The sequence below is a fragment of the Mytilus edulis genome, chromosome 1 (assembly GCF_963676685.1).
Source record: "Mytilus edulis chromosome 1, xbMytEdul2.2, whole genome shotgun sequence".
Classification (NCBI taxonomy): Eukaryota; Metazoa; Mollusca; class Bivalvia; order Mytilida; family Mytilidae; genus Mytilus; species Mytilus edulis.
Genome location: NC_092344.1, coordinates 102,646,631 through 102,672,818, shown reverse-complemented (window position 1 = coordinate 102,672,818; position 26,188 = coordinate 102,646,631). Strand labels below are relative to the sequence as shown.

The following is a 26,188-nucleotide window of genomic DNA, read 5'->3' as shown; positions in this document are numbered from 1 at the left end:
ATATTACTTATCCTGGGAAGTTTTATGTTTGTGAATTAAAAGGAAGTTCTCAAAGGATTTGTTTGTTTGCCAAGTGTATTTGAGTAATCCATTGAAATCGGTTAATTTGGTCAGTAGAGACCAAAAGTTGTATATGACTCAGCTTGACACCCTTATTGTTTACTTTTATAGATTTAAACAGGTCAAAGTTACTTCCCTTTTATCTTTCATTGAAGTATTTTGTTTAAGGCCGGTGCCTTTAAGTAGCATGTTAATCCAAACTAGTCAGATAGTACGGATTAACTTAGGTATTTTAAATATTTTGATGGTGATAAATGCATTGAATTAAATGAAAATGTATTATGTAACTCCAAATAAGTGGTTAGATTGAGAAACCTTATCAAATGAATTGCAATTTTTATACGACCGCAAAATTTTAATTTTTTTTTGGTCGTATATTGGTATGACGTTGGTGTCGTCGTCCTCGTCGTCGTCATCCGAGTAATTTGGTTTTCGCACTATAACTTTAGTATAAGTAAATATAAATCTATGAAATTTAAACACAAAGTTTATGACCATAAAAGGAAGGTTGGGATTGATTTTGGGAGTTTTGGTCCCAACAATTTAGGAATTAGGGGCCAAAAAAAGTCCCAAATAAGCATTTTTCTTGGTTTTTGCACAATAACTTTAGTATAAGTATATAGAAATCTATGAAATTTTAACACAAGGTTTATGACCACAAAAGGAAGGTTGGGATTGATTTTGGGAGTTTTGGCCCTAACAGTTTAGGAATTAAGGACCAAAGGGGTCCAAAATTAAACTTTGTTTGATTTGATCAAAAAATGAACTATTGGGGTTCTTTGATATGCTAAATCTAAACATGTACTTAGATTTTTGATTATGGGCCCAGTTTTCAAGTTGGTCCAAATCGGGTCCAAGATTAAACTTTGTTTGATTTCAACAAATAATTTGAATATATGGGGTTCTTCAATATGGTGAATCTAACCATGTATTTAGATTTTTAATATTTGGGCCCGGTTATCAAATTGGTCCACATTGAGGTCTAAAGGGTCTAAAATTGAACATTATTTGATTTTATCAAAAATTGAATTCTTGGGGTTCTATGATATGCTGAATCTAACCATGTATTTAGATTTTGGATAATGGACCATAATAGGTAAATGCCCAATTTAAAATTTTTAAGTTTTTAAGTTTAAGTTCTTAGACCACATTCATTCTGTGTCAGAAACCTATGTTGTGTCAACTATTTAATCACAATCCAAATTCAGAGTTGTATCAAGCTTAACACTTTCCCAAACTGTTCAGGGTTCCACCTCTGCGGTCGTATAAAGCTGTGCCCTGCGGAGCATCTGGTTTTAAATTGAGGTGTTATTAAAGTAAATGACCATCATTGTAAAGCACACACTTTGATTTCTAAAACATGCACAGAATTATTATGCAAATTGTGCTTAGCTACTTTATTTGCTGTTATAACACTTAAAAGATAAAGTTTGTATCCTTGAAATGTCAGGTTTTGTGGTATACTATATTTACATTTGTTATTGACTTTTCATGTAATTATTGTTGTTTACTATCATACATGATCAACCATAAAATATATCTTAAGGTCAATGTAAACAAAAATTGGTATCAGAATTGTTGAGGGAATGGTAATAAAAAATAATAAAAACTCTATTTTAAGTAAGTTTTTTTTATCAGTTTTATCAAATTTAAAAAGCAAAACAAAAAATAGAAAATAATATCTTTCAGGCCTTTTATTTCATCACTCTGGTACTATAATCGATTGAGAAATACTAGATAATGTCAGATGAATTCACTCAACTTTTCAATAAATCCTGACATTTATAACTATAGGTAGTTTGTCTTTGTAGCCCACCTTGTGATAATTATTACCTGTAAATAACTCTTAACAGTAGATTACCTGTAGTGTACTGATCATCAATTATAAATCTCTGGAGTCAATATATAACATACAGATGCACTTAACATGAAAGGAAGTGCACACTGTGCAGCAGAAGTAGATTTATGTAATGCAATGAGATATCTCGCTCTTTAATGATAGATTGAAGTTTTTTTTTACTTTAATTAATTGTACAGTTACTTTATCATGTTTTTATTTCAGGACTTACAATAAAAATATTGATATTTGTAAAAAGTCTCCAGGGTCAGCCAAACAATAGAAAATAATGGATATATCTTGTAGACTTGCTGATATAACCATTTGAAATTTATTTGTTGTAACTTTAATAAGTATTATTGATTGATAGTTTGATGGTTTCTTAATGTCCAGTGTCAAATATTTCATGCATGTTCTGGACAAGTTAACAATAAATACCTTAATAACTATTAGCATTGGTTCAGAAGTGAAAATGCTATTGAACTGCAGACATAGAACTGATCCATCTTTGATCATTGAAATATTTATTCAGTACAAAATTCAAACTTCATCTAAAATGCTAATTAGTCCATTACACATTTTATTTTATAGAATGTATTAGTGAGAATTACAGAAGGCAATTTACAAGCTGTCGTGGCAGACTTAGGACTGGCAGCAAAAATTCCAGATCAACTGTAAGTACAAAAAAGATGTACATATGGTCAATGATCTATAGCAAAAACAGAAGTTTGGGTTGTATCAGAAGATATCAAAAGCCTGATCAGTTGTGAAATATAAGACATTGCAGAATGCTACAAAATTGCACACAAAAAATTAAAAAATACCAGACTATTGGCAACCATTTTGCCATTATCAGTTTAATTAATAGAGTGTAAGATATGATATAATCTGTCATAAGGATGATTATTGTCTGTAATAGTCATTATTTATTATAAATTGCAGATTCATGCCAAATACATGCTTGATTAACAAAATACATTGAAAAACAAGTATAATCAGGTGTGACATAATTGCCAATGAGACAGTAACCCACCAAAGATCACATGGAAAGAAAGTGATCAGGTTGATATACCACCACATGATAACCTCTCCTTTCTCCAGATTCTTTATTTTAATCTATAAACAATATGCTCATCAGCATTTCAATATCTGTATATATATTTATAACAATTGAATTTCATGGTTGTACAAATTACCATTGTTCGAAAATTTACAACGAAGACACCAAAGTTTCCTGCAAAAATGTGCTACAAAGGCTTAATCTTTTTCAAAATATTAACATAATTTAGATAGATATAGGAATAAGTGGTATGAGAAGGGCCAATGAGACAACTTTCCATCCAAGTAACAATTTATAAAAAGTAAACCATTATAAGTTTGTTTTAAGTGTTCCAAATCCAAAAATTCAACTATTGCATTTCAAATGTTTTCATCCAATAATATGGCTGTATAAATTGTTTAAAGATATCTTTCAAACATTTTCGATAACTTTCATGATACAAGTTGAACAAATTGTATTTGACATATTTCCTGGTGACTGTCTATTTTGGTCTATGATGAATCTAAAAAAGTCTTGCTGTGTTAACTGATAGTGTAGTAAAAAAATGACATGCAACTTTATTTTACAGAAACAAGACAGAGAGGTTATCCATAGTAGGTTCACCATACTGGATGGCTCCAGAAGTCCTCAATGGAGAATGGTATAATGAACAGGTACTGGTTCAGGGCTAAAATATTTGATCATGATTAACATATATTACAAGGTTCTTTAGTATAAGATACATGTTAATTATAATTACAGTCCATTGAGAAGTTAATTTGACCTAGACTTTACTGCCATTGTTTACATTATTTCATCTGTAAATTTTAAACTTCTTCTAAAGACTGAAACTGCAGGTTTGACTACTTTAAATATTGACAAAGTCAAATCATATGTGCTTTTATGCAGTAAAAAGAGGCAAAAACAAGCATTTTCTAGTTTCCAGACAATAACTTGTGTGTATGTGTATTGATCTCTCGGACATTGTACCACAAGGTTCTATAAAACAAAGGGAAGGCTGGGATTGAGTTTGAGATTAATTGCCCCAAACATGTAGGAATTAAGGGCCAAAAAAGATGCATTTTATAGTTTCCAGACAATAACTTGTGTTTAGATGTATGTATCTCTCTGAAATTATACTTCAAGGTTTCATACTTCAAAGAAAAGGCTGGGAATGAGTTTTGAGGTTATTGCTCCAATGGCGTTTCAATAAGTTGGGGGGATTTTTTGTTTACAATTATTTTAAGGGGTTCATATTTTTATTTTCAATTTTTTTTTAAATTTTGAATTTTTGAAAAGTTTCAAGAAGAAATCTTGAATTGCACAGTATTGCATAATAGATTTTTAAGATCTTAGACCACATTTATTTTGTGCCAGAAACCTATATTATGTCAAAAATTTGATCACAATCCAAATTCAGACAGTATCAAGCTTGAATATTGTGTCCAAATTTGCCCCAACTGTTCAGGGTTCTGGGGTTCTATCAGGCTGCGCTCAGCGAAGCATTTTATTAACCGGATTTTTGTGACAAAAATGTCGGTTAATGATTTGGGGATGTATGGCGGGCGGTCGGGCAGTCAGTCGGTCGGGCGGGCGGCAACCTAATGTTGTCCGTGCATTTACTCATGAACCGTCCATCCAAAGCTTTTAAAATTTTAATATGTTGTGACTGACAAAAAAATGAAGGTCAAGTTCAAGAATGACGATTTTGACTTTTACCGTTCAGGAGTTATGGTTCTTGAAAGATTGAAAAATATGGCATTTCCAGTCGTGTCCATGCATTTACACATGAACTGTTCAACCAAAGCTTGTCAAATTTTAATATGTTGTTACTGATGACAAAATGCAGGTCAAATTTCCTATTGACGATTTTCACTTTCACTGTTCATCAGTTATGGTTCTTTTGATATTGCCAGGACACAAATAAATGTTAATAAATCCAGTTTGCTGTCGTTGTGACAGCCTCTTGTTCTATTACCAGGCAGTAAACCAACCCAATGCTTAAGTTTATCAACAAGACAAGTGTTGTCTTCAGTTTGGTTTGAATATTTCATGAAGTTTCAGGTACAAGTATTAGTTGTATGTTTTAGATGGTTCTGATGGAAAGTCTAAATAGTTTACATTTATTATCATGTGAATTAATATAAAAATAAATGTTTTGTTTTCATTGCAGGCTGATATATTTTCCTACAGTATAATATCCTGTGAAATAACGGCCAGAATAGATGCTGATCCAGATTTCATGCCAAGAACATCGGTAAATTAATTTATTTTGGTTACAAAAGTTAGAATAATGGCAGAAAACTTTTTATATGCATGAATTTGATCTGACCCTTAAACTTTTTCATGGATTAATGTGTAACTAAACTGTCTTTTGTTTGGGCAACATACTATAATTTAATCTGTTCTGGAGAGAATATTAAAGCCTGGAAACAAAGTTTATAATCATAGAAAAAAATGTGAGAATTGATTGTCTTTATACAAAAATAATTAGACTCCTGTCTTAGTGAGGTATGTTAATGTATGTTGTATATAGATATAAGAAGATGGGGTATGAGTGCCAATGAGACAACTCTCTATCCTAGTCACAATTGGTAAAAGTAAACCATATTAGGTTAAAGAACAGCTTTAAACACAGAGCCTTGCCTCACAGGGAGCAGCAAGCTATAAAGGACCCCAAAAATTATTAGTGTTAAACCATTCAAACGGGAAAACCAAGGTCTAATCTACTGGTATATAAAAAACGAGAAACACTTATGAATCACATCAACAAACAACAACCACTGAACAACAGGTTCCTGGCTTAGGACAGGTGCAAACAAATGCAGTGGGCTTAAAATTTTTAACAGGCGCCAACCTTCACCCTAACCTGAAATAATAGTGTAACATCACACCATAGAAAAACACACTCAAATGTTATTTCTGTTTTTGTTCCATTGTTCATTCTTTGGTTGTGCCTTTTGTGCTTTTTGTATCTGCAATTCTCTCTTACCCTAATTAATAGATCTCATTTAAACTTTTAGAAAATCTTGAATATTTAAAAGAATGTCTACCCATTAATTTTGATATAATGTTCTTATGATTGTAAGGGTTTCCATAGTAAAATAGGGATACTCTGTGACATATACTAGAGACAATTTGGATTTCAATAAAATTTGCAGACTTGTCTATTTCTATCATAATGCCATTTCCATGTTGCCTTTTGGGGGTTCCAAGAAATTAGATAGGCATCATGTCAATATACTAACCATTAAGTTAATGATTATCACAGAATATCTGGCACAACTCATATGTTTTTTTTATGCCAGGGGCATTATGTTTTCTGGTCTGTGCGTCCGTTTGTCTGTCTGTCTGTCTGTCTGTCTGTCTGTCTGTCTGTCTGTCTGTCTGTCTGTCTGTCTGTCTGTCTGTCTGTCTGTCTGTCTGTCTGTCTGTCTGTCTGTCTGTCTGTCTGTCTGTCTGTCTGTCCGTCCGTTTGTTCGTCTGTTCGTTCTTCCATCTGTCCCGCTTCAGGTTAAAGTTTTTGGTCAAGGTAGTTTTTGATGAAGTTGAAGTCCAATCAACTTGAAACTTAGTACACATGTTCCTCATGATATGATCTTTCTAATTTTAAAGCCAAATTAAACTTTTGACCCCAATTTCACGGTCCACTGAACATTGAAAATGAAAGTGCATGTTTCAGGTTAAAGTTTTTGGTCAAGGTAGTTTTTGATGAAGTTGAAGTCCAATCAACTTGAAACTTAGTACACATGTTCCCTATGATATTATCTTTCTAATTTTAATGCCTAATTATATTTTTTATCCAATTTCACGGTCCATTGAACATGGAAAATGATAGTGCGAGTGGGGCATTTGTGTACTTTGGACACATTCTTGTTTATCCAGAAAAAAAAAAGATGTTGGTCAGAAGTGTTACCACCTAAAATGACATGATTGACCAATCAGTCAACTTAATAATGTCATCTATTTTTAAAATTGAGTTTACTACATAAAAAGATCATGAAATATTTTAATATTATGCAATTTTATATCCTTTTGTATTTTATTGTATGAATTGTTTTTTGACAGAAATTTGGATTAGATTATGTCAAGTTTTGTGAGATGGTATCATTCTGTCCTTTGGATTATCTCAGGTTAACCTTCAGATGTTGTCAGGTAAGAATGTGAGGAAACTTTACAAAAGTATTTCCTTGAAAGAAAGATAAACATCACATTGTTTGAGTGAATCACAGGTGTTTGATGTGAGAAAAGGTACAAAAATTACATTGTGTAAAGGTCTTTTCATTGGATTGTTGTCTTTATTTGAAAGTGGACCAATTTCGAATTGTCATCTTGTTACTTACAACAGAAGATTTCAAATTTAAATGTTTCATTCATATTACTTTTCTTCAGTTCTGAGTAAGACTTGAGTAACAAGCTGTTTTAAAGAGAAATAAGGTGCCCACTATAGGATAGACTCTAACTAATCATAATGAGAATTTAAGACACTTATTTAAATTTAGAATTATAAGTGAAAAAAAAATGTAATCTCTCAATGAATACTACTTTATAGAGAAAAAAAAAGTTATAGCCAAAAGGAAGGAATATTGGGGTTTCTTAAAAAAAAAAATATGAATAAAATATGAAAAAAACTTAAATTGACATCCTTGTATCTGATTTATACAAAAGCACATAAGGATTGTATGACGTCAACTTAATTAATAAAAATTATAAGGGATCACTCTTAATGAATCAACAAAAAGGTCGGTACTTAATGCCAAACGTTCCTTGTTATTGAAGAAAATGGGAAAAGAAAGAGGTCATATTTACTTGTGTAATCCCATTAAGTGTGTACTCAATTTAGAATTTTGTGCTGTTTCATCATTTTGTACCTTTTTTTCTGGAGTAACTCAAATATCTCTGTAATTTAAATCTGCTTTTTAATATCATATTGCTTATATATGTACACATATACCAAACTAAAACAATAAAATAAAACACTGGATAAAATATAGAATTTTATATGAAGCAAAATAGATACAACAATATAGCCACTAAGTACAACAACTGTGGGTAAATATTCTAAAGTAAGAAATTGAAAGTGCTATCAGGTCATTTAGTGTCATGGTCCTCACTTTATTGTACAATATTAGAGTGTTCTTGACTTGACATTCTAATCTGCTTTTGGTTTAAGTGAATATGTATACTGGGTTTATATACATAAGTCAAAATTTAAAAAAAAAAGCAATATTGTCAGTCCAAAGTGTAAATAACTTATAACACCTTTTCCATTATTACAGATTGATCCAAAGAAAAGGCCAAGTTTTACAGAGATAGCTCACTCATTAATTCAGATTCAACAGAGGTTATTAGATGAAAATCTGAATACTCCAGAAAAACAACATATCAAAGGTAAAGATAGAAGTATAATTTTGTGAGAAAAAAAAACTGTGAAAAAGCACTTATTCTAGTTTGCATTGATAGCTCTTCTGACCTTGGTTTTCCTAACCACCTAGGTGAGTTGTAATAGTATGCTAAGGGTCATTCCAAAGACTTTATATTTGGTATTCATTGCTTTTCTACCAAGCATGTAGCATTAAGGATAAAAGGTCTTGAGGTTCATAAATAGTAACACGTCTTCAGTTACCTATTAAGCTAGAATATTAAAACTATTAATGGTCAGAATATATAGCACAAGTAAGACATCTTCATATTACATTTACATTTTAAACTCATTCTAGTAATATTTGTTTCTGGGTGTTAGGAAACTGATAGTCAATCAATTTTAGTTGATCATGTAAGGTTCTATCATCAATTGTCATCTGTTGGAAATTGGTTTTAAGAAATATTAATGATTCCACAGTAATTCAGAAACAATCATGCAAAATTACTAAAATAAGTTCTGTCTACAAATATATGCTCTTCCATTGCTATTTTTATGCCCTACCTACGATAGTAGAGGCACATTATGTTTTCTGGTCTCTGCGTCCGTTCGTCCTTTCGTTTGTTTGTCCGTCCGTCTGTCCCGCTTCAGGTTTAAGTTTTTGGTCAAGGACTACAGTGTAGTAGTTTATTCAAACGTGAAAATTATAAGTTGTAACCCATTATACCTCTGTTATAAAAGGTAGTTTTTGATGAAGTTGAAGTCCAATCGACTTCAAACTTAGTACACATGTTCCCTTTGATATGATCTTTTTAATTTTAATGCCAAATTAGAGTTTTTACCCCAATTTCACGGTCCACTGAACATAGAAAATGAAAGTGCGAATTGGGCATCGTGTACTGGGGACACATTCTTGTTTGTTATAAATTTAAACAAGAATGTGTTCTTAGTACACGGATGCCATCTGCATTGTCATTTTCTATGTTCAGTGGACCGTGAAAATGGGGTAAAATCTCTATAAATTGGAAAGATCATATAATAAAGAACATGTGTATTACTTTTCAAGTTGATTGGACTTCAACTTCATCAAAAACTACCTTGACCAAAAAATTTAACCTGAAGCGGGACAAACTAAAGGACGGAGGGAGGAATAAACGAACGAACAAACAAACAGACGGATGCACAGACCAGAAGACATAATGCCCATAAATGGGGCATAAAAAAGTTGTATTCAAATATATAGATTTCACTTGATATTAATCAAACATATATGTCAATTCTTTTCAGGAAATGCTTTAACTGGTCACAAAAGATCTAAATCTGAGGACAATATATTAAATCTGACAGATGTGGTAGAGGATTATATTGAACCCTTGACCCCTCAGGTTGTAGGAGAAGCAATGAGTAAAGATGATCCATTCTATGTTCCTGCTGATGTAAATCCTTTTGTTGCCTTTCAACGATATGGTGGGAAAATATTAGGTACTCCTCGTAATAGAGACTCTATGGGTTTTGATCTTCCGTCGCCATCAGATGCCATAACTCCACCATGTACACCCAGAACCCCTGACATTTTTGGTAAAAGACAAAATACACAAGAAAGACGAAGTCAGTCTTTACCTTCGTCTCCAATGCTTTTAAGAAAAGCAGCAGAACGTTTCCATCAAGAATCACTGCATGGATCAGGGTCAAGGAAAAACTCAAATACAAAAGTATCATTATGTCCTCGATCAAAGTCTACTATATTCCCTGAGGAAGTAGCTCATAGACTACAGAATGAAATTGATGAAAATTCAAACAATGCATTGACTGAGGAGGATTGGTCAAAGTATAGTAAAACATGGGATGTGAAATCTTCTCGGAGGAATAATCGCAAAACTTGTCGAAAGTTATATGTGTGCAGACAGTTAAGTGAAGATTCACAGACAAGTGTTATCAGTACTGCTGATAATTGTGTAGATGAAAATCGTTTTAATTTCGATTTAGGAACTTCCCAAACAAGTTACCTGAATAATCAAGGAACATCTCAAGAGGAAGAATTCGCCAAAAAGTTAAATGTCTCATATCAGGAATCTGTTTCATCATGTGTTGATGACAAAATGACAGGTACGAAAACTAAATCAAGCAAAGATGTTAATGGAAATCAAAAGTCAGATCAAAGTAATAGAGAGAAATCTGATTCACAGAAAAATGGAAAGAAAAAGGAAACAGTCGTCAAATTAAATAGAACAATAATGGAAACTAGAGTGTAACATTGTAGCATGACCATATGTTAAGAATCTGTAGTCTAAAATGTTACTAGTGTTATATGAAATATAGCAGAAATTTTTAGTGTTATAGTTAAGATTCAATAAGATATTTCTATTTATTTCATAGTGAAAGTAAATATCAAATCATATTTTTAGGAAAAGGATTGGGTATAAATAATACATATATATTTGAAAGTTTAAGTAAAGTGCAATATTTATAACATTCCAATTTCTCAGACTAATTTGTTGAAAAAAGACAATTGCTGAAAAAGTTTACAAGAAACTGAATTTTATACTTTGTACAAATGGAAGAATCATGTATTTCCATAGCATTCTTTTAAAAAGAAAAAAAAAATATAAAAAGAAGACTGTTGGATGAGTTTTCCAATTCTACTATCTAAAAAGAGGTTAAAACAGTTTTTCCTAACATGATAATTTAATATGGGCTTAATTGAGCATTAACTATGGCTCCTCTTGTTTCAAATACTAACTTAAAAGTCTCAACCTCTGTTTCCATGACAATAGTTCCACCTGATATATTAACCACTGTGATAATGTATAAACCATCGAATTGAAATACATATATGTATATATTTATTGTTACTCAAGAGTTTGTATAGAATGGTACTTAATTATATCTGTTATTCAAGGTTTACAGTTTTTATAGATTATGTTATTTACGGATGTATAATATTAATTATAATTATAAGATATCTTTGCAGCAAATAATAATTTTGTGATACTATCGTGAAATGGCAAACTTCTTAATATTAGGCTAGAAGAAAATAAATATATATCTGGGTTTGATCAAATGTTAGAACGAGGACTACAGTGTAGTAGTTTATTCAAACGTGAAAATTATAAGTTGTAACCCATTATACCTCTGTCATTAGTAGGGAGAAATGTTTGAATTTCGTTTAAGTGTCACCAAAACAAAGCAACAAACACATTTGAACCTTAATATCATGCTGAAATAACATGAACTTGTATTCAATACTTTTGTCTTCAACTCAATAAGAATAGATACTGATAAAATATGGGAGCAAAATGAATTGAGTTATCTCTCTTGTTCAAGACATGCAGAATCTATACACAGAAATGTGTATTACTAATTATTTGTACAACACAATGCTTATTGTTTTCACTTTATAAACGTGTGCTAAGATTCTAAATAATTCAATAGACACCAATAAAAAACATTAGATTCTCTAAAACATTTTGAGGATACATCTATGCAGGATGTAAAAAGGATGTAAAAAAAAGATCCAAGTTAAAATAAGAATACACTGTATCACAGTCTGTATGTGATATCATTTGTGTTAATGTTTACACCAAATGCAGAAATGCAGAAAATTCATAACTTTTTTTCACTTTGAACTTGTAATTGACAATCATCATTTACTATCATGAAATGTAAAGTTTCTCAGGCCATTTTTGGCTACTTTAGATCAGACAAGACTTACATATTTTGATATGACTTATCTTGATCAATGAGCATCTGAACAACACCCAAAAACAAATAGACATCTAGGGGTCATCATGCCGTTTTTTTCATTAAAAATCTATGGTATTCATGCTTTTATATCAAATTTTGTAGACAACAGATTCTTATGTTCAAATTTCAATGTTTCAAAAAAACTAAAAACTCAATTTTTGGATGTTATATGTTAGATGAAAAAGGAAAATGAAATTTGCAGTCAGTCTATTCTTGAACATGAAATTGTTACCCATGTAATCTTCGAGCAGTTATTTATCAGTCAACAAAATCTTTCCAAGCTTTGAAATATTGATACTAGGTATAGAAACTAATTTCTACTTTCAATCTATTTTTATTGTTTGTTAATTAGTACTAGTAGCCATTAAAAACTGCCTGTTATTGGTATAACTGGTTGCAATATAACTTCTACCTCTTACTCGTAGAGAAATGAAATGTGCACTTAATCTTGTTTTCATTGGTAGGAAATATTTAAATCCTTGTAATTGTCATCCTTTATAATATGTGTGTGAACATGAAAACTTATCACAGAAATTTTACGATTCTTTGTAAAAATATGAAATTATAGATTCCTCTGTGTATGTTGAAAATCATAAAATTGTTTCTAACCAGCTTACTAATAGATTACTTTGTCATGTTCATAATGGTTTCATTTACAGTTATGCAAGGTGCAATAATTTATTTCATAGTGCTCTCAGAATAATTATACAGATATTTGCCAAAGCTGTAAATGGATTTTTATTATTAGTGAATTTACTATTTTTGCAGCAACATATACATAGCTGTTCTTGTTAAATAGAAGATTGTAGTTTCTTGATTTTAGTTGAGACTCAAGTTACAGAGGTAGATGAATACTTCCTGTGTATCAGGTATTACATGTCAATGCATAACAATGCTAGGTTAGCTTGAATATATTATAAAATTGTTTAATCAAAAGTTCAAAACTAATATCAATGAAATGAATACTGACAATTTATATATTTAACATATAGCTAGCTAGAACAAGTGGGCTCACCTGATATAAAGGTTAAAGAGACACATTAACAGTTGGCTTACCTGATATAAAGGTTAAAAAGACACATTAACAGTTGGCTCACCTGATATAAAGGTTAAAAAGACACATTAACAGTTTGTGTCCATCATCATAGTTCTGATGCCATATATTAACAGCTTCTTTCCAGAAAATAAGGCACCTTATAGCTGCCTTAAACATGATAAAATTGATGACCGGGATAAAAGTGCCTTGTTGAACTTTTTCTATAGTTGTTGTGTAACTAAAAAACAGCTTAAAGTTAAATATTTGATCCTTAAAGAAGTGCATGCAACTTGAAAAATGTGTGAAATGTATTCAGTCTTGACCCTAAACTTAAAATTTCTGTCACCTAAAATACTTTATTTTTAAACCAAAGGAAGAAAATTAAAACTTTTGCCGTCAAACCCATTTCACAGATTGATTATTATGAAATGCTTCCTTAATTTTGTGATTATTGCTCTTGATTGAAATCCAAGTTAGTTACTTATATCTGATATTATTTAAATTAGGACCCTATTGAAAATATCCAAAACATTTTTTGGCAATTTCACATAATTGACTCTTGTTGTAAGATTATGTGCCTTCATGCAATGTATTGTATCTAAAATTAGAAATGGTTTTCCTATGTGAAATATGTGACAGCAGCTTACTGTAAATTCAGAAATTATTGTGATGTTTTTATTATTGCAAAAGACGTGACAGGATTATAATCACAATAATTTTAACTCACATTTTGAAATTTTTAGGCAGAAGTAAACAAGATTATTCTCAATATCGCAAAAATTGAATTCACATGAAAAATCGCAATAATGAATGCACGCAATAATTTACAGTATTAAAAACATTTAAAATTTATTGTTGTGGTTCTATCCTATAAATTATAAGGACTGTTACCAGAAATTGTAGATAGGACTCTTAGGCATTTCGTTAGAAATTGTTTTAGATGTACACATGTATAGGTTTATCCTCATCACTTTTCTTCTTCTTAAAATGTTTCATTTCGATTCTTTTGTGAAATTCCAGCATTTCTTTCAATGTGAAATAAGTTGTTCATGGCAGCTAAGATGATGGGGTCACATACTTTATAGTCACAATGGATATTTAGGCAAGTGTTACTTACTGACTGAAAAGCTGTTGATGAAAATAAAAAAAAATATCATTTATATAGTTCTTTTGAATTTATTTATTCATTAAACCATATAGTTGATAAGCAATTATGTTAATATAGTGTTCAAATGATTTTTACTTGTACAGAAAGTGTTATTAATGACACAAGTTTGAAAGTTTATTTTTGTATGTCAAATAATATATCCTACACTTTGTTATAATTCTGTGTTATCTTTTACATAATAAACATCTGTTGAGTAGGTTTGTTTACTCTTTTTTTTCCCTGTAGAGTTCTTGTATTAGCTAAATAATATTACATGTTCTCTATTTTTTGTGCCATTTTCACATTCCTTGAAGGGTGTGAGAAAAATAATCAATGGGCTGCATAATATTTCTTTAAAAAAAACAAGGGATATTTTTAGAAGCAGTTGTGCTTCACCATAAGACATTAAACATTTTTTTGCAATTTGACATGTGGACAGGGAATACATAAAAAAAAAAGAAGATGTGGTAGGATTGCCAATGAGACAACTCTCCACAACAGACCAAATTAATAACTATAGGTCACTGTACAGCCTTCAACAATGAGCAAAGCCCATACTGCATAGATAGCTATTAAAGGCCCTGAAATGACAAATGTAAAACAATTCAAATGAGAAAAAACTATTGGCCAAATTTATGTTAAAAAACATTTAATGAAAAACAAATATGTAACTTATCAACAAACAACAACCACTGAATTACAGGCACATTCATACAGAATTAACTAATTAACAGGCTTAAATAATCAGATGGATACAAATAGAGATACATCTAACAAAAACACAGAGTGGATGTGGTCGGGTACTTGTATATATACCAACAACAAAAAGACACTATCAATAGACTGTCAAATTTAAGTTCACTGATTTGAGTAAAATTGATTTTTAACATACTATAAAAATGTATATCCCCCCAAAAAATCTGAAATAAACAGTTATAAATGTGTGAACTCATTAAAATATATATCAGAGTTTTGTGTGTATTTTAGTCTAGACACTATCTAATCAACTATAGAGATTACCTCCAAGACGTCTGACTGTCACATAAATATAAATACCAACCTCGTGCAATTAGACTTTTCTAGGTCTGTTTGATTTCATTGATTGGTTGGTAATTGCTTTAACACTTTCACTACTGAATTTATTTTTTTCACAGGATATCTCTTGTGATGATTTCATGTTACAGGTTTTAAAAAATTAGTTAAGTATCGTTTTTACTGTATAAGAATTATGATTTGTGGAAAGTATAAATCAACAAAATGGTTCACCTTTATTTTCCTTTCATTGTTGACATTCTTTTTCTTTTAAATGGCTGAACACCACTAATACATGCTCAACCAATCTCTCAATTGAAGGTCACATGAAAATGGATTCAATAAGGTTGAATCATTCACTTGCAAGTCAATAATTCATCACTGGTGTTTCTTTCCTCATATTGACAAATTTGGAGCAAATTGGTTAAAAAAAAGGAATTGTTATTTCATATTCTAACTATTTTTATATCTCGTAGCTTATGCCCTTTTAAAGTATGTGATGAGGTCAGTTTATGGGGAACAACTTCCATAAAAAGAATAGTGTATTATTATCGGGTGTAAAATTTGTTTGATTTAGAAAGTATATATATAATATTTGAGGGTATGGATTGGGCTTAATACAGAATAGAGAATTATGTGTTAAATATGCTATAAAATTTGCCAAAAAAATAAAGAATAGAAAACAACAGGGTGCTAACATAAAAAAGAAAAGAAAAGAAAAACAATCAAACTCGTATAAATATAAGACACCTCCCTTGAGACCCTCATATTTAAGAGATTTGTATTTTGGAGAATTACAATTCCTTTAAAATCTTTTTGGTGGATGCTGAATGGTATACAAGTCATCATTTGTAAAATGGATTACCAGAAAGTGCTGAAACATACCTGTCAGTGTGAAATGTTTGTTACATACAGATAAAGAAATTAGATAAACATTTTTTTTTCTTTAAAAAGTTCCTTTTATACAATATTGGCTTATTAGAATGAAAGAAATAGTCTGAAATATTTTTTCAACTTAAATTTTTTTTTTCAGTATTTGATGCTGATAGAACAATTGATATCTATACTATTAAACGAGAAGACCTCATTTTGTGTGTCGCTTCTCTTCCTTCCACAATAAATCAATCATCATGCCTCTGTGTCCTATAGGTTACTTGCATAGTCACATGAGTTATTTTGGGAGAAAAACGACAAAAAAAGGAGTCCGGATATGATACCGTCATCAGACTGACTTTTATACATAGTCAGGACTTCCGGTTTGAAACATGCACAAATACAACCAATCGTATGATAGATAACAAAAATGAAAAATAGATAAGCCAATCAGAGCGTTCTCCATATCATGGTGTTTAGATCGCAAGAACCACAACTATTATACCTCCTTAGGACACCGTGGCGGATCCAGAAATTTTCATAAGTGGGGGTCCACTGTATGACCTAAGAGGGGGCCTGCTCCAGTCACGCTTCAGTGATTCCCTATATAAGCAACCAAATTTTTTCCTAAAAAGGGGGGGGGGGGGCCCCGGGCCCCCTGGGCCCCCCCTAAATCCACCTCTGGGACAATTATTTTTCACGTTTATTTACATGTAAACTACGATTATATACTTTAATATATAGAGATTCTCTGTATTCTGTATTCTGTATACTGTTTTTTATACGCCCGTCAAAATTTTGACGGGACGTATTATGGTATACAAATGTCCGGTGTCCGTCCGTCTGTCCGTCTGTCTGAACGGCGTAAACATGTCGCACCGTAACTTGAGAACGACTTATTCAAATTTCATGAAACTTAACATAGTTGTTTCTTATGATGGTCAAATGATCTGTATACTTTTTGGTGAAAATAAGATTAAAACTTTTTGAGTTACGGCACTTTGTAACTAAAACAGGGGTGTGTTTTTTTCACATGTCGCACCGTATCTCAAAAACGATTCTTGATTATGGCTTAAAACTTTAAACACTTCTTAGTTATATTAATCTTAATATCTGTATACTTTTTGGTGATGATTCAAAATTTTATTTTTGAGTTATTGAGTATTTTGTAAAAAAGGGGGAGGTTTTTTTTACATGTCGCACCATATCTCATAAACGATTTATGATTATTGCTTAAAACTTTACACATGTCTTTGTTTAAATAATCTAAAGATCTGTATACTTTTTGGTGATGATTCAAAATTTCATTTTTGAGTTATTGAGTATTTTGTAAAAAAGGGGGAGGTTTTTTTTTACATGTTGTGCCGTATCTCAAAAACAATTTATGATTATTGCTTAAAACTTTACACAATTCTTTGTTATATTAATCTAAAGATCTGTATACTTTTTGTTGATGATTCAAAACTTTATTTTGGAGTTATTGAGTATTTTGTTAAACAGGGGAGGTGTTTTTTTACATGTCGCGCCGTATCTCAAAAATAATTACTTTACACACTTCTTTGTTATATTAATCTAAAGATCTGTATACTTTTTGGTTTTGATTCAAAATTTTATTTTAGTGATATTTAGTTTTTCGAAAGAAAAAAAAACAGGGTTAGGGGTTTCACATGTCCCACTGTGTCTCAAAAACAATATATGGTTATTGCTTAAAACTTTCTCAGAAACTATTTATGATTATTGCATAAAACTTCCACATAAGACGTCGGGCGTATCATGCGCTCATGGCGCAGCTGTTTATTTTTTTAAATGTTTACTATTCAAGGGGTCATACCAGTTGCATTTATATTAAAATAAGTAAAACATGTGACACAAGTACAACCAATCGTAGAGCGTTCTCCATATCATGGTGTTTAGATCCCAAAAATCACAACTATTATACCTCCTTACAGAAGACAAATATTTTTCGCGTTTATCCACATGTAAACAACGATTATACTACTTTAATATATAGAGACTCTCTGTATTCTATCAGGGAATTTCTATGTTAGTATAGAAAGTCCCTGATTCTGTTTACTGTTTTCTTTGAAATGTTTACTATTTAAGGGGTCATACCACTTGCATATATATTAAAACAAGTAAAACATGCTCAACTTCATCTAAAAACTTTTACCTGAAGTGGGACAGACGGACGACCGAACAAACGAACGCACAGACTAGACAACATAATGCTCACAATTGGGGCATAAAAATTTATTGTTAAAAGGGAAAATAGTGATTTGGCAAAAATGAAAGTAAGGTAGAGATTAGAGGGAGACAGGACCTTTTTCGGGGCGTCGGGATCGGGTGTTTTAAGCTCGATTTCGGGATATGAATTACTTTAAATTCTGCATCTCGGGATTTCATGGTTTTAAGCCCGGGATTTCGGGATCAGGACCACTCCGATCGACAACCCCTCAAATTAGCCTTAGTCGGTATTAGTCATTTATACATGATTCAAATCCTACCATTGGTCCGAGAACACAATTATTTCGTAGTGCATTTCTTTTAGAACATAAATGAAAATAAAAAAAATCCCACCTGCGCTTTCTCAAAGAAACTTTTACAGTGTGTTGTACTACTTTTGGGACAAATTATATCAAAATTATAGAAAACGTCATCGGCTCTAACTCAAAATATGGACAATTTTATGTTTATAGGGCGTCTTGAAATCTTTTGACAGCTTCCGAAGTGCTAATTTTCAACCTTTTTCACCTGGATCAAATCACTACTTTCCTTTAAAATTCTGGACCCAAATTTTTTTACAGTGTAATTTCACCCCCCTACTTGCAATTTGAGGCATTAAACATGGAGAAATAAATTTGGAAGGGGTATAAAAATTAATGGCAAGTAACCCACTGCCAACACTAGGGACTATATTTTTAGACTAATAATGGACTATATATAAGCAGTTACATTTATTTCATGTTTGAAACGGTGCAAATTTTTAATTTGATTTAACTTTTACCCGGCAAAAAAAGCATTGTAGCAAAGGAGAAGAATAATTGTGGTCGTAGGCCAGAAACACGAATACAATTGAATTTAACAGAAAGGAAACATATATAGGACTTTGGAAAAAGGGAGATACCTTTTATGTAATTCTCCATACATAATATCTTTTACAAAAAAAATCATCCTACAACAGTTCACAAGCTGTATATGCCCGCGATTTCGCGGGTGTGTTCTAGTATCTATTCGCGGGTGTGTTCTAGTATATATAATATTTTAGTAGTGTTTATAACAAAGTTTCCACTGATCATCTTCTTCTCCACCACATTTGTATAAATGCGTTTATTTTTATCACCCTGTTAATGTGATCAAAAGGATTATCTAGGTGTATGTAATTTGTTTTAAAAAATGCTTAGTATATATGACCAAACATTTTTCACATTTGCCAGACACCTACCTCCTCTTTTCAGATACTTTGAATTACAATCATAAATTTTCAGAAGGGGGCCCCGCAGCGCTTACTGACCTAAGGTGGATGGCCCACTCCAGTCATGCTTCAGTGATTCCCTATATAATCAACCAAATTTTCCCCACAAAAAAGTGGAGGGGGGGGGGGGCTGGATTGCCGATGACAATTGAAGATATGCATTGCACAACATCCCATCCTCATTGTTGTTAAAAAAAGAGGCAAAAAATACTGAAGGGACATTCAAAACTCATAAGTCGAAAATATACTGTCTGACAACATCATACATACGTTACAGATCAACGATCATCAACTTTATTCTGTGTACAAATAATGCCTATCTGATAGGATTCATATAACTGCCTTTACCCCCTAGTTTGTAGTATTCATTGATTAATGAAACACTAGTCTTTAGGCTTGAAACTAACTTGTTTAACCTTAAAAAGAATAACAATATATTTATAGACCATTTATTATGATTTCATGTCCTTAATGATTTAGATATGATTAGATATTGCTTTCTAATCTTATTTGCTCTTGTATTTATTATAATATAAGCTATCATTTTAATGCTATGAAAATGATTGACATTACTGAACAAGCGCATTTTTTCCATTGTTGAATATGAACAGTAATTGTAGGAGGTTATATAGGAGGGTTTGGATGGGTTTAAATGTTTTAAGAATAATGCCCTTAAAAATATAGATTAGAGAATAACAGGCATAAAAAAATGAAGATTAGAGAAAAAAAAGGTTATTTTTTTTAAGATTAGAGAAAAAAGGGGTGAAAATTAAATGTTTACAGAATAACAGACCCCCCCCCCCCCCCCCCCCCCCCCCATCAAGACCCTCATATAGAGACCAGGGTTTAGGGAGTGGCAAAAATCGAAACGTAACCGTATCTATACCAGTTTTGTTTCGTATACTTCTATTTATTAGTTATATAACAAACTGGTACCTAGTTATTTCTTTCCTCTGTTAGTGTATACTTATGCATCGGAACCAGGAGTTGGTTATATAACAGATAGGTTTGTTTAAAACGAAACGTGATCTGAAACGTGCATTGTAAATTTATAAGCTTAAGATAACCTAACAATAAAACTGGCATATATGCACCTACAGTGAATACTAATATTTTTCACTGAATTTTGAAGAAAATGGATGGGAAGAAAAACGGCGCAATCAACAGCACAAATGGTCATGTTTCAAATGGAGATATAAATTCGTCTAAAGAGGAGCCTAAGCTATCATGTTTACAAAAAATAAGCCACAAGATTATTTCCGTTTTGGAAACAGCATTTTACAGGTATTTATTTTTAGGAATTCCCATAAGAATTATGATACATGTATATACACATTTGTGTTTCTAAATACTAAATTTCATGTAAATGATTACAGTTAATCTGTTAACTTTGTTAAGTTTATTAACTATAACTTGTCTAAAGGCGCCCTTTAAATTTGCCCGATTATTTCAAATCTTACAATTATTTATAACATTCAGGGATCTCCATGACCTATTTTATGATGCCAGGGGCACTGCCATTAAAATATCTGCTGCAACTGTCAAATGAATCCTGCTATAGTTAAATTGTCTTCCCCCATCATCAAATGATACCTGCCATCATCAAAATTTGTTTTTGTTTCTCAGGCAGCCACCATTTTTTGTTAGCAATAATGATCAATTCGCCGTTACAAAAATCTCTATAATACACAGGGGCGGATCCAGCCATTTTAAAAAGGGGGGTTCCTAACCCAGGACAAAGGTGGGGGTTCCAATTACATGTCCCCATTCAAATACATTGATCGTCCAAAAAAAAGGGGGGTTCCAACCCCCGGAACCCCCCCCCTCTGGATCCGCGCCTGATACATAATTCTGGATATTTTCAAACGCGTACACTAAAACGTTGTGATAGGTTTAAAAATTTAAAACTATGGCAAATGAGTACTACAATTATCAATAATATTTAATCACTTTATAAGTTTAAAAGTAAATACATAGTTCTAATTGTATGCAATTTGTATGTAACAATTTTTTTCATTGGCTAAAAGTTGCCGTCAAATCCACAGTTGACCAGGCGTAACTAAGGAGGGACAACCATTTTTAAATGATTGAATCAACAAATGTTCGATTACTTCTATATAATTTAAAATAAAACAACATCTGCCTCGAATTCGCTGTTTAAATGTTATTTTATCCGATTTGAAGCATACAGGTAACTTAATAACCTCCAGTTTGTAAGTTTTTATTTGTATGACGTCACATTTACCAATGACGTCTTGGCGCCAAAATCATTCATGAAGTTTCACGAAGTTTTTTTATTTGTCAAATTTAGACATTTTTCCAATTTTTATCGTATTATTTCTTTTTGAAATGCATTAGAATCGGAATAACTGTACTGTAGTTGAAGAGTTGCCACCGTCAATTTTGATTTGACGGTCGCAAATCTCCGTTTTACTGTCTCCGCTACGCGTCGCCAGTAAAACTGCAATTGCGACCGTCAAATCTACAATTGACGGTGGCAACTCTTCAACTATATGTACAGTACTGTTATTCCTTAAATATATAAACTGCAACTTAATAAAAATTAATCTGAAGAAATTTTGTATCATAATTCCGAAATTCATTTCGTAGTTAATAATCAAATTGATATATTGGGTCTTCCATTTAAACTTTTTAAGTTGTAAACATGCCCTTAAAATATTACCTTAAGATTTCTTGATGCTGCAAATCGATGGTACCTGTTCATGACTTCTGAATTAGACAGTTGAAAAAATATCCAATCGATTTTTAAGTCATACAATTACCAATATAGATAGAAAACTAAGTGGGAACCGTAAGGAAAGCTTGTGGTCGTTTTTGACAAAGGGGAAGCAATGCAGGCTTGGCATTGGAATTGTTACACTTTATAACAATCAGGCCTCAGGGATATAACTCTTTAGGGTTATTACAGAAAATATCTTGAGTGTGATAACAGATACTTTCATGAGTTGTCTATTCTTTAATAATTAAATTTACAAAATCTGTAGGACTGACATGACTGAGGATTCGTTATTTTTCGATACCAATTTTTGAGTATTTGGGTTTACGACATTAAATGTTCAAAGAATGACAAATTTTCTATAAGATTATAAATGTATGCAAGATTCGGCAAAACCATGAAATCAAATATCCACGAACATGCAAATTTTCAATAATCCATGGAAATTGGTACCCAAGAAGATAAATGAATCCACAGTAACATGTCTTCGTTATTCATGTACATGTTATTTGTAAAATAAAGCAAAACAATTTTGATTTTTATCTTTTTTAGCTCTAGTGATAACTCCTGAAACTTTGTGCAGAAACTAAATGCATAGGCTAGCCTTGATAACTAATTTTTGAAATAAATAAATACATTTTTGTCGAGCCTGGGACTTTTGTTGCAGAAAGCTCGACACAGGGAAAGTGATCCGGGGGCGGCGGTGTAAGCTCACTTCTTAAAAGCTTTATATTTTAGGAGGTGAAAGACCTGGATGCTTCATACTTTGTATATGGATGCCTCATGTTACGAAGTTTCCATCAGTCACATGTCCAATGTCCTTGACCTCATTTTCATGGTTTAGTGACTACTTAATTAAAAAGTTAATATTTTTTGTAATGTTAAATTCTCTCTTATTACAAGTAATAGGATAACTATATTTGGTATGTGCGTACCTTGCAAGGTTCTCATGCCCGTCAGACAGTTTTCACTTGACCTCGACCTCATTTCATGGATCAGTGAACACTGAACAAGGTTAAGTTTTGGTGGTCTAGTCCATATCTCAGATACTATAAGCAATAGGTCTAGTATATTCGGTGTATGGAAGGACTTTAAGGTGTACATGTCCAACTGGCAGGTGTCATCTGACCTTGACCTCATTTTCATGGTTCAGTGGTTATAGTTAAGTTTTTGTGTTTTGGTCTATTTTTCTTATACTGTATGCAATAGGTCTACTATATTTGGGGTATGGAATGATTGTCAGGTGTACATGTCTAGCTGGCAGGTGTCATCTGACCTTGACCTCATTTTCCTGGTTCAGTGGTCCAAGTTAAGTTTTTGAGTTTTGGTCTTTTTTTCTAATACTATATGCAATGGGTCAACTATATCATTTATATTTGGTGTATGAAAATATTTTATGATCTATATGTCAGTCTCGCAGGTATTATTTGACCTTGAACTCATTTTCACGGTTCATTGCTCAGTGTTAAGTTTTTGTGTTTTGTATATAAAAAAGGAGATGTGGTATGATTGCCAATGAGACAACTATCCACAAAAGACCAAAATGACACAGACATTAACAACTATAGGTCACCGTACGGCCTTCAACAATAAGCAAAGCCCATACCTGGTCTGTTTTTCTTAAACTATAAGCAATAGGTTAACTGTTTTTGTTGTATGGAAGAATTGTGAGATGTACATGCCTGCATGGCATGGTTCAGATGACCTTGACCTCATTTTCATGGTTCATTGGTCAATGTTAAGTTTTCTTGGTTATATTTAGTTTATGTGACAGTTGTAATAAAGCTTTATATTTACATGATTTAGGACTATCGGCATAATATCAATGATTAGTAAAGAAGGCGAGACATTTCAGCGTGTGCACTCTTGTTCTTTTAACCATGGTAAATTAATGAGACAAGGCTTTTAAGGGATACACTTAGCTGTAATAATTACAAAACTTGGGAATTACTGGGAAGCTTGCGCAGAACCTCATTACATGTTCTGATCATTATCTATAACTATGAATTAAAAAAAAATGTAATTAAGCATGATTTATGTCTGAGCAAATGTTTGGAGTGTAGAGAAGCTGTATTAACACCCCTTTTCTGTAATAAAATGGGTGTGACCTATGCATTATTGGCAAACTATTATGAACTGTTATTACTTTCTATAATTAGGTATACAAAAAGACAATAGTACTAGTTATATCAATGAACTTGTATACAGTTTTAACAAAACTAATGATGTACAAATGTATATTGTCCCTTTGAAACATGTAACATATGTTATCACAGTTCTTTGATTTTTATAGTCCACAATAACAAATGTATATTATTTTTCTCTAATAACCCTATATACATGATATATAGAGTTATATCCTTTACTGTAAAATAGATTGAATATAATTAGCAATATATCAGCCTGTTCACAATTCCTTACTAATTATTTGGACTAGTAAGATTCAAATGTATCTGAAACAAATAGGTATAATATCAAACAGATATCTAGGAGAAACGTGCCTTCTTTAATTTTAGGAGTCCCAACCCATTTACATGACAGTGTACTGATCAGTTACCTTCAGAAATTTTACATTTTTTCTTAATGATTTTTTAACGGGAACTCTGAGGAAATATTCTATAACAAAAGTTCAGTATTTCCCAAGGTCCTTTAATCAGTTCCAGACATTCTGTTAAGTAAATTCAGGAACATAACTGAATGGAAGACCATTTGTTCCAGTACAAAAACCTATTTGGTAATTTTTTTTAATGTAAGGTTTCCAAATGCAGTTGATTGATAACTGTTACTAGACTGAACTCAGTTTTACCAGTCATTTGCCAATGTCCGACAGACCTTGGAATAACTGAAAGTTTATAGTGAAGAACTATATATACCACAGTTACAAACTTGTTGTCCTCCTAGAAACTATGAAGAAAGGGTTACAAGTATATATATATGCTAATTTTCACATGTAGTTTTAAGTACATGTACATTCAAACTGCTTTTTCTTTTCTTTGTATGTATACTAAACCATTGTTGTTTCTTTTTGTTATTGTCTTATTAATATCTATATGAATGTAGTATGCTTGCCACTTGCCAATAAATGATAGAATTAACATTCAAAGGGGATATTTATGTTATATTATGCTTTTTGTATAGCAAGAAGAAAAGAAGGTCCAAACCATTGCCGTTTGACCATTGATTTGGAAGATGTCCTTTCTAATCTGAATGTGAGCATTATGTCACACAAAACCAACCCCTTACATGAACAACAGTTGTATTGAATTTAATTTTGAAAATTATAAATCTTTTGAAAAATTGAAATTCTTTTGAAAGAAACTATATATTCAAAAGCAAGGTAAGATATTGATTTGTCTAAAACTGGTTATAAAAGATTAAGGACATTATAAAGCAATGATGTCATGTCCCCACACTGTTACATATATATATATATACAATGTATACGTAACTTTTAACATGTCTGTAAATTCTGTAAATTGTATTTTTTCCTATCTAAACATGCTAAAATTAAAAGGAATTTTTACAAAATTTTTTACAAATAAAGAAATATTTGTCTGAAAATATCAACATGTAGTTGTTTTTATGCAACACTCCCATTATTGAATAAGTTAATAGTAGAGCTAAGATATATACATTGTATACTAAACTATCCTCTATCCTACATGTCCTAAACCTGGCCCTTATCCCAACCTAGAACAATATCTAACCATAACCATAAATGAAAGCTTACCCTAGTGAAAAAGACAGAAATTCAGTGAATACCAGCGTATTGCATGTATTGTAAAATATTTTAGTTGTAATGATTGAATAACTTGAAGGGTATGTCTGTAGACTAGTAAATGCATAGTT

General features: G+C 31.7%; 3 protein-coding genes across 6 annotated transcripts in view; 2 read left to right on the top strand and 1 right to left on the bottom strand.

Annotated features, from left to right (window-relative positions):
* LOC139498611 (dual specificity testis-specific protein kinase 2-like) overlaps window positions 1-14,442 on the top strand; it is a 31,542-nt gene extending 17,100 nt beyond the window's left edge. The window contains exons 5-10 of the mRNA XM_071287080.1: window positions 2,489-2,571; window positions 3,526-3,610; window positions 5,110-5,193; window positions 7,005-7,091; window positions 8,216-8,327; window positions 9,586-14,442. Coding sequence (XP_071143181.1) covers window positions 2,489-2,571; window positions 3,526-3,610; window positions 5,110-5,193; window positions 7,005-7,091; window positions 8,216-8,327; window positions 9,586-10,550 — 1,416 coding nt within the window. The 3' untranslated portion in view covers window positions 10,551-14,442. The remainder of the gene's footprint in view (window positions 1-2,488; window positions 2,572-3,525; window positions 3,611-5,109; window positions 5,194-7,004; window positions 7,092-8,215; window positions 8,328-9,585) is intronic.
* LOC139516491 (uncharacterized) overlaps window positions 1-26,188 on the bottom strand; it is a 735,418-nt gene that overhangs the window by 311,490 nt on the left and 397,740 nt on the right. The gene's annotated exons all lie outside the window — the stretch shown is intronic.
* The window catches only part of LOC139498579 (patched domain-containing protein 3-like), a 36,401-nt gene continuing 30,735 nt past the window's right edge, over window positions 20,523-26,188 (top strand). For 3 of the 4 annotated variants that reach the window (XM_071287041.1, XM_071287057.1, XM_071287050.1), the window contains exon 1: window positions 20,564-20,886. In XM_071287041.1, the coding sequence (XP_071143142.1) occupies window positions 20,738-20,886 (149 nt within the window). In that variant the 5' untranslated portion in view covers window positions 20,564-20,737. Of the gene's footprint in view, window positions 20,887-26,188 lie in introns of all 4 variants that reach the window. The other variant, XM_071287031.1, reaches the window with a different exon arrangement.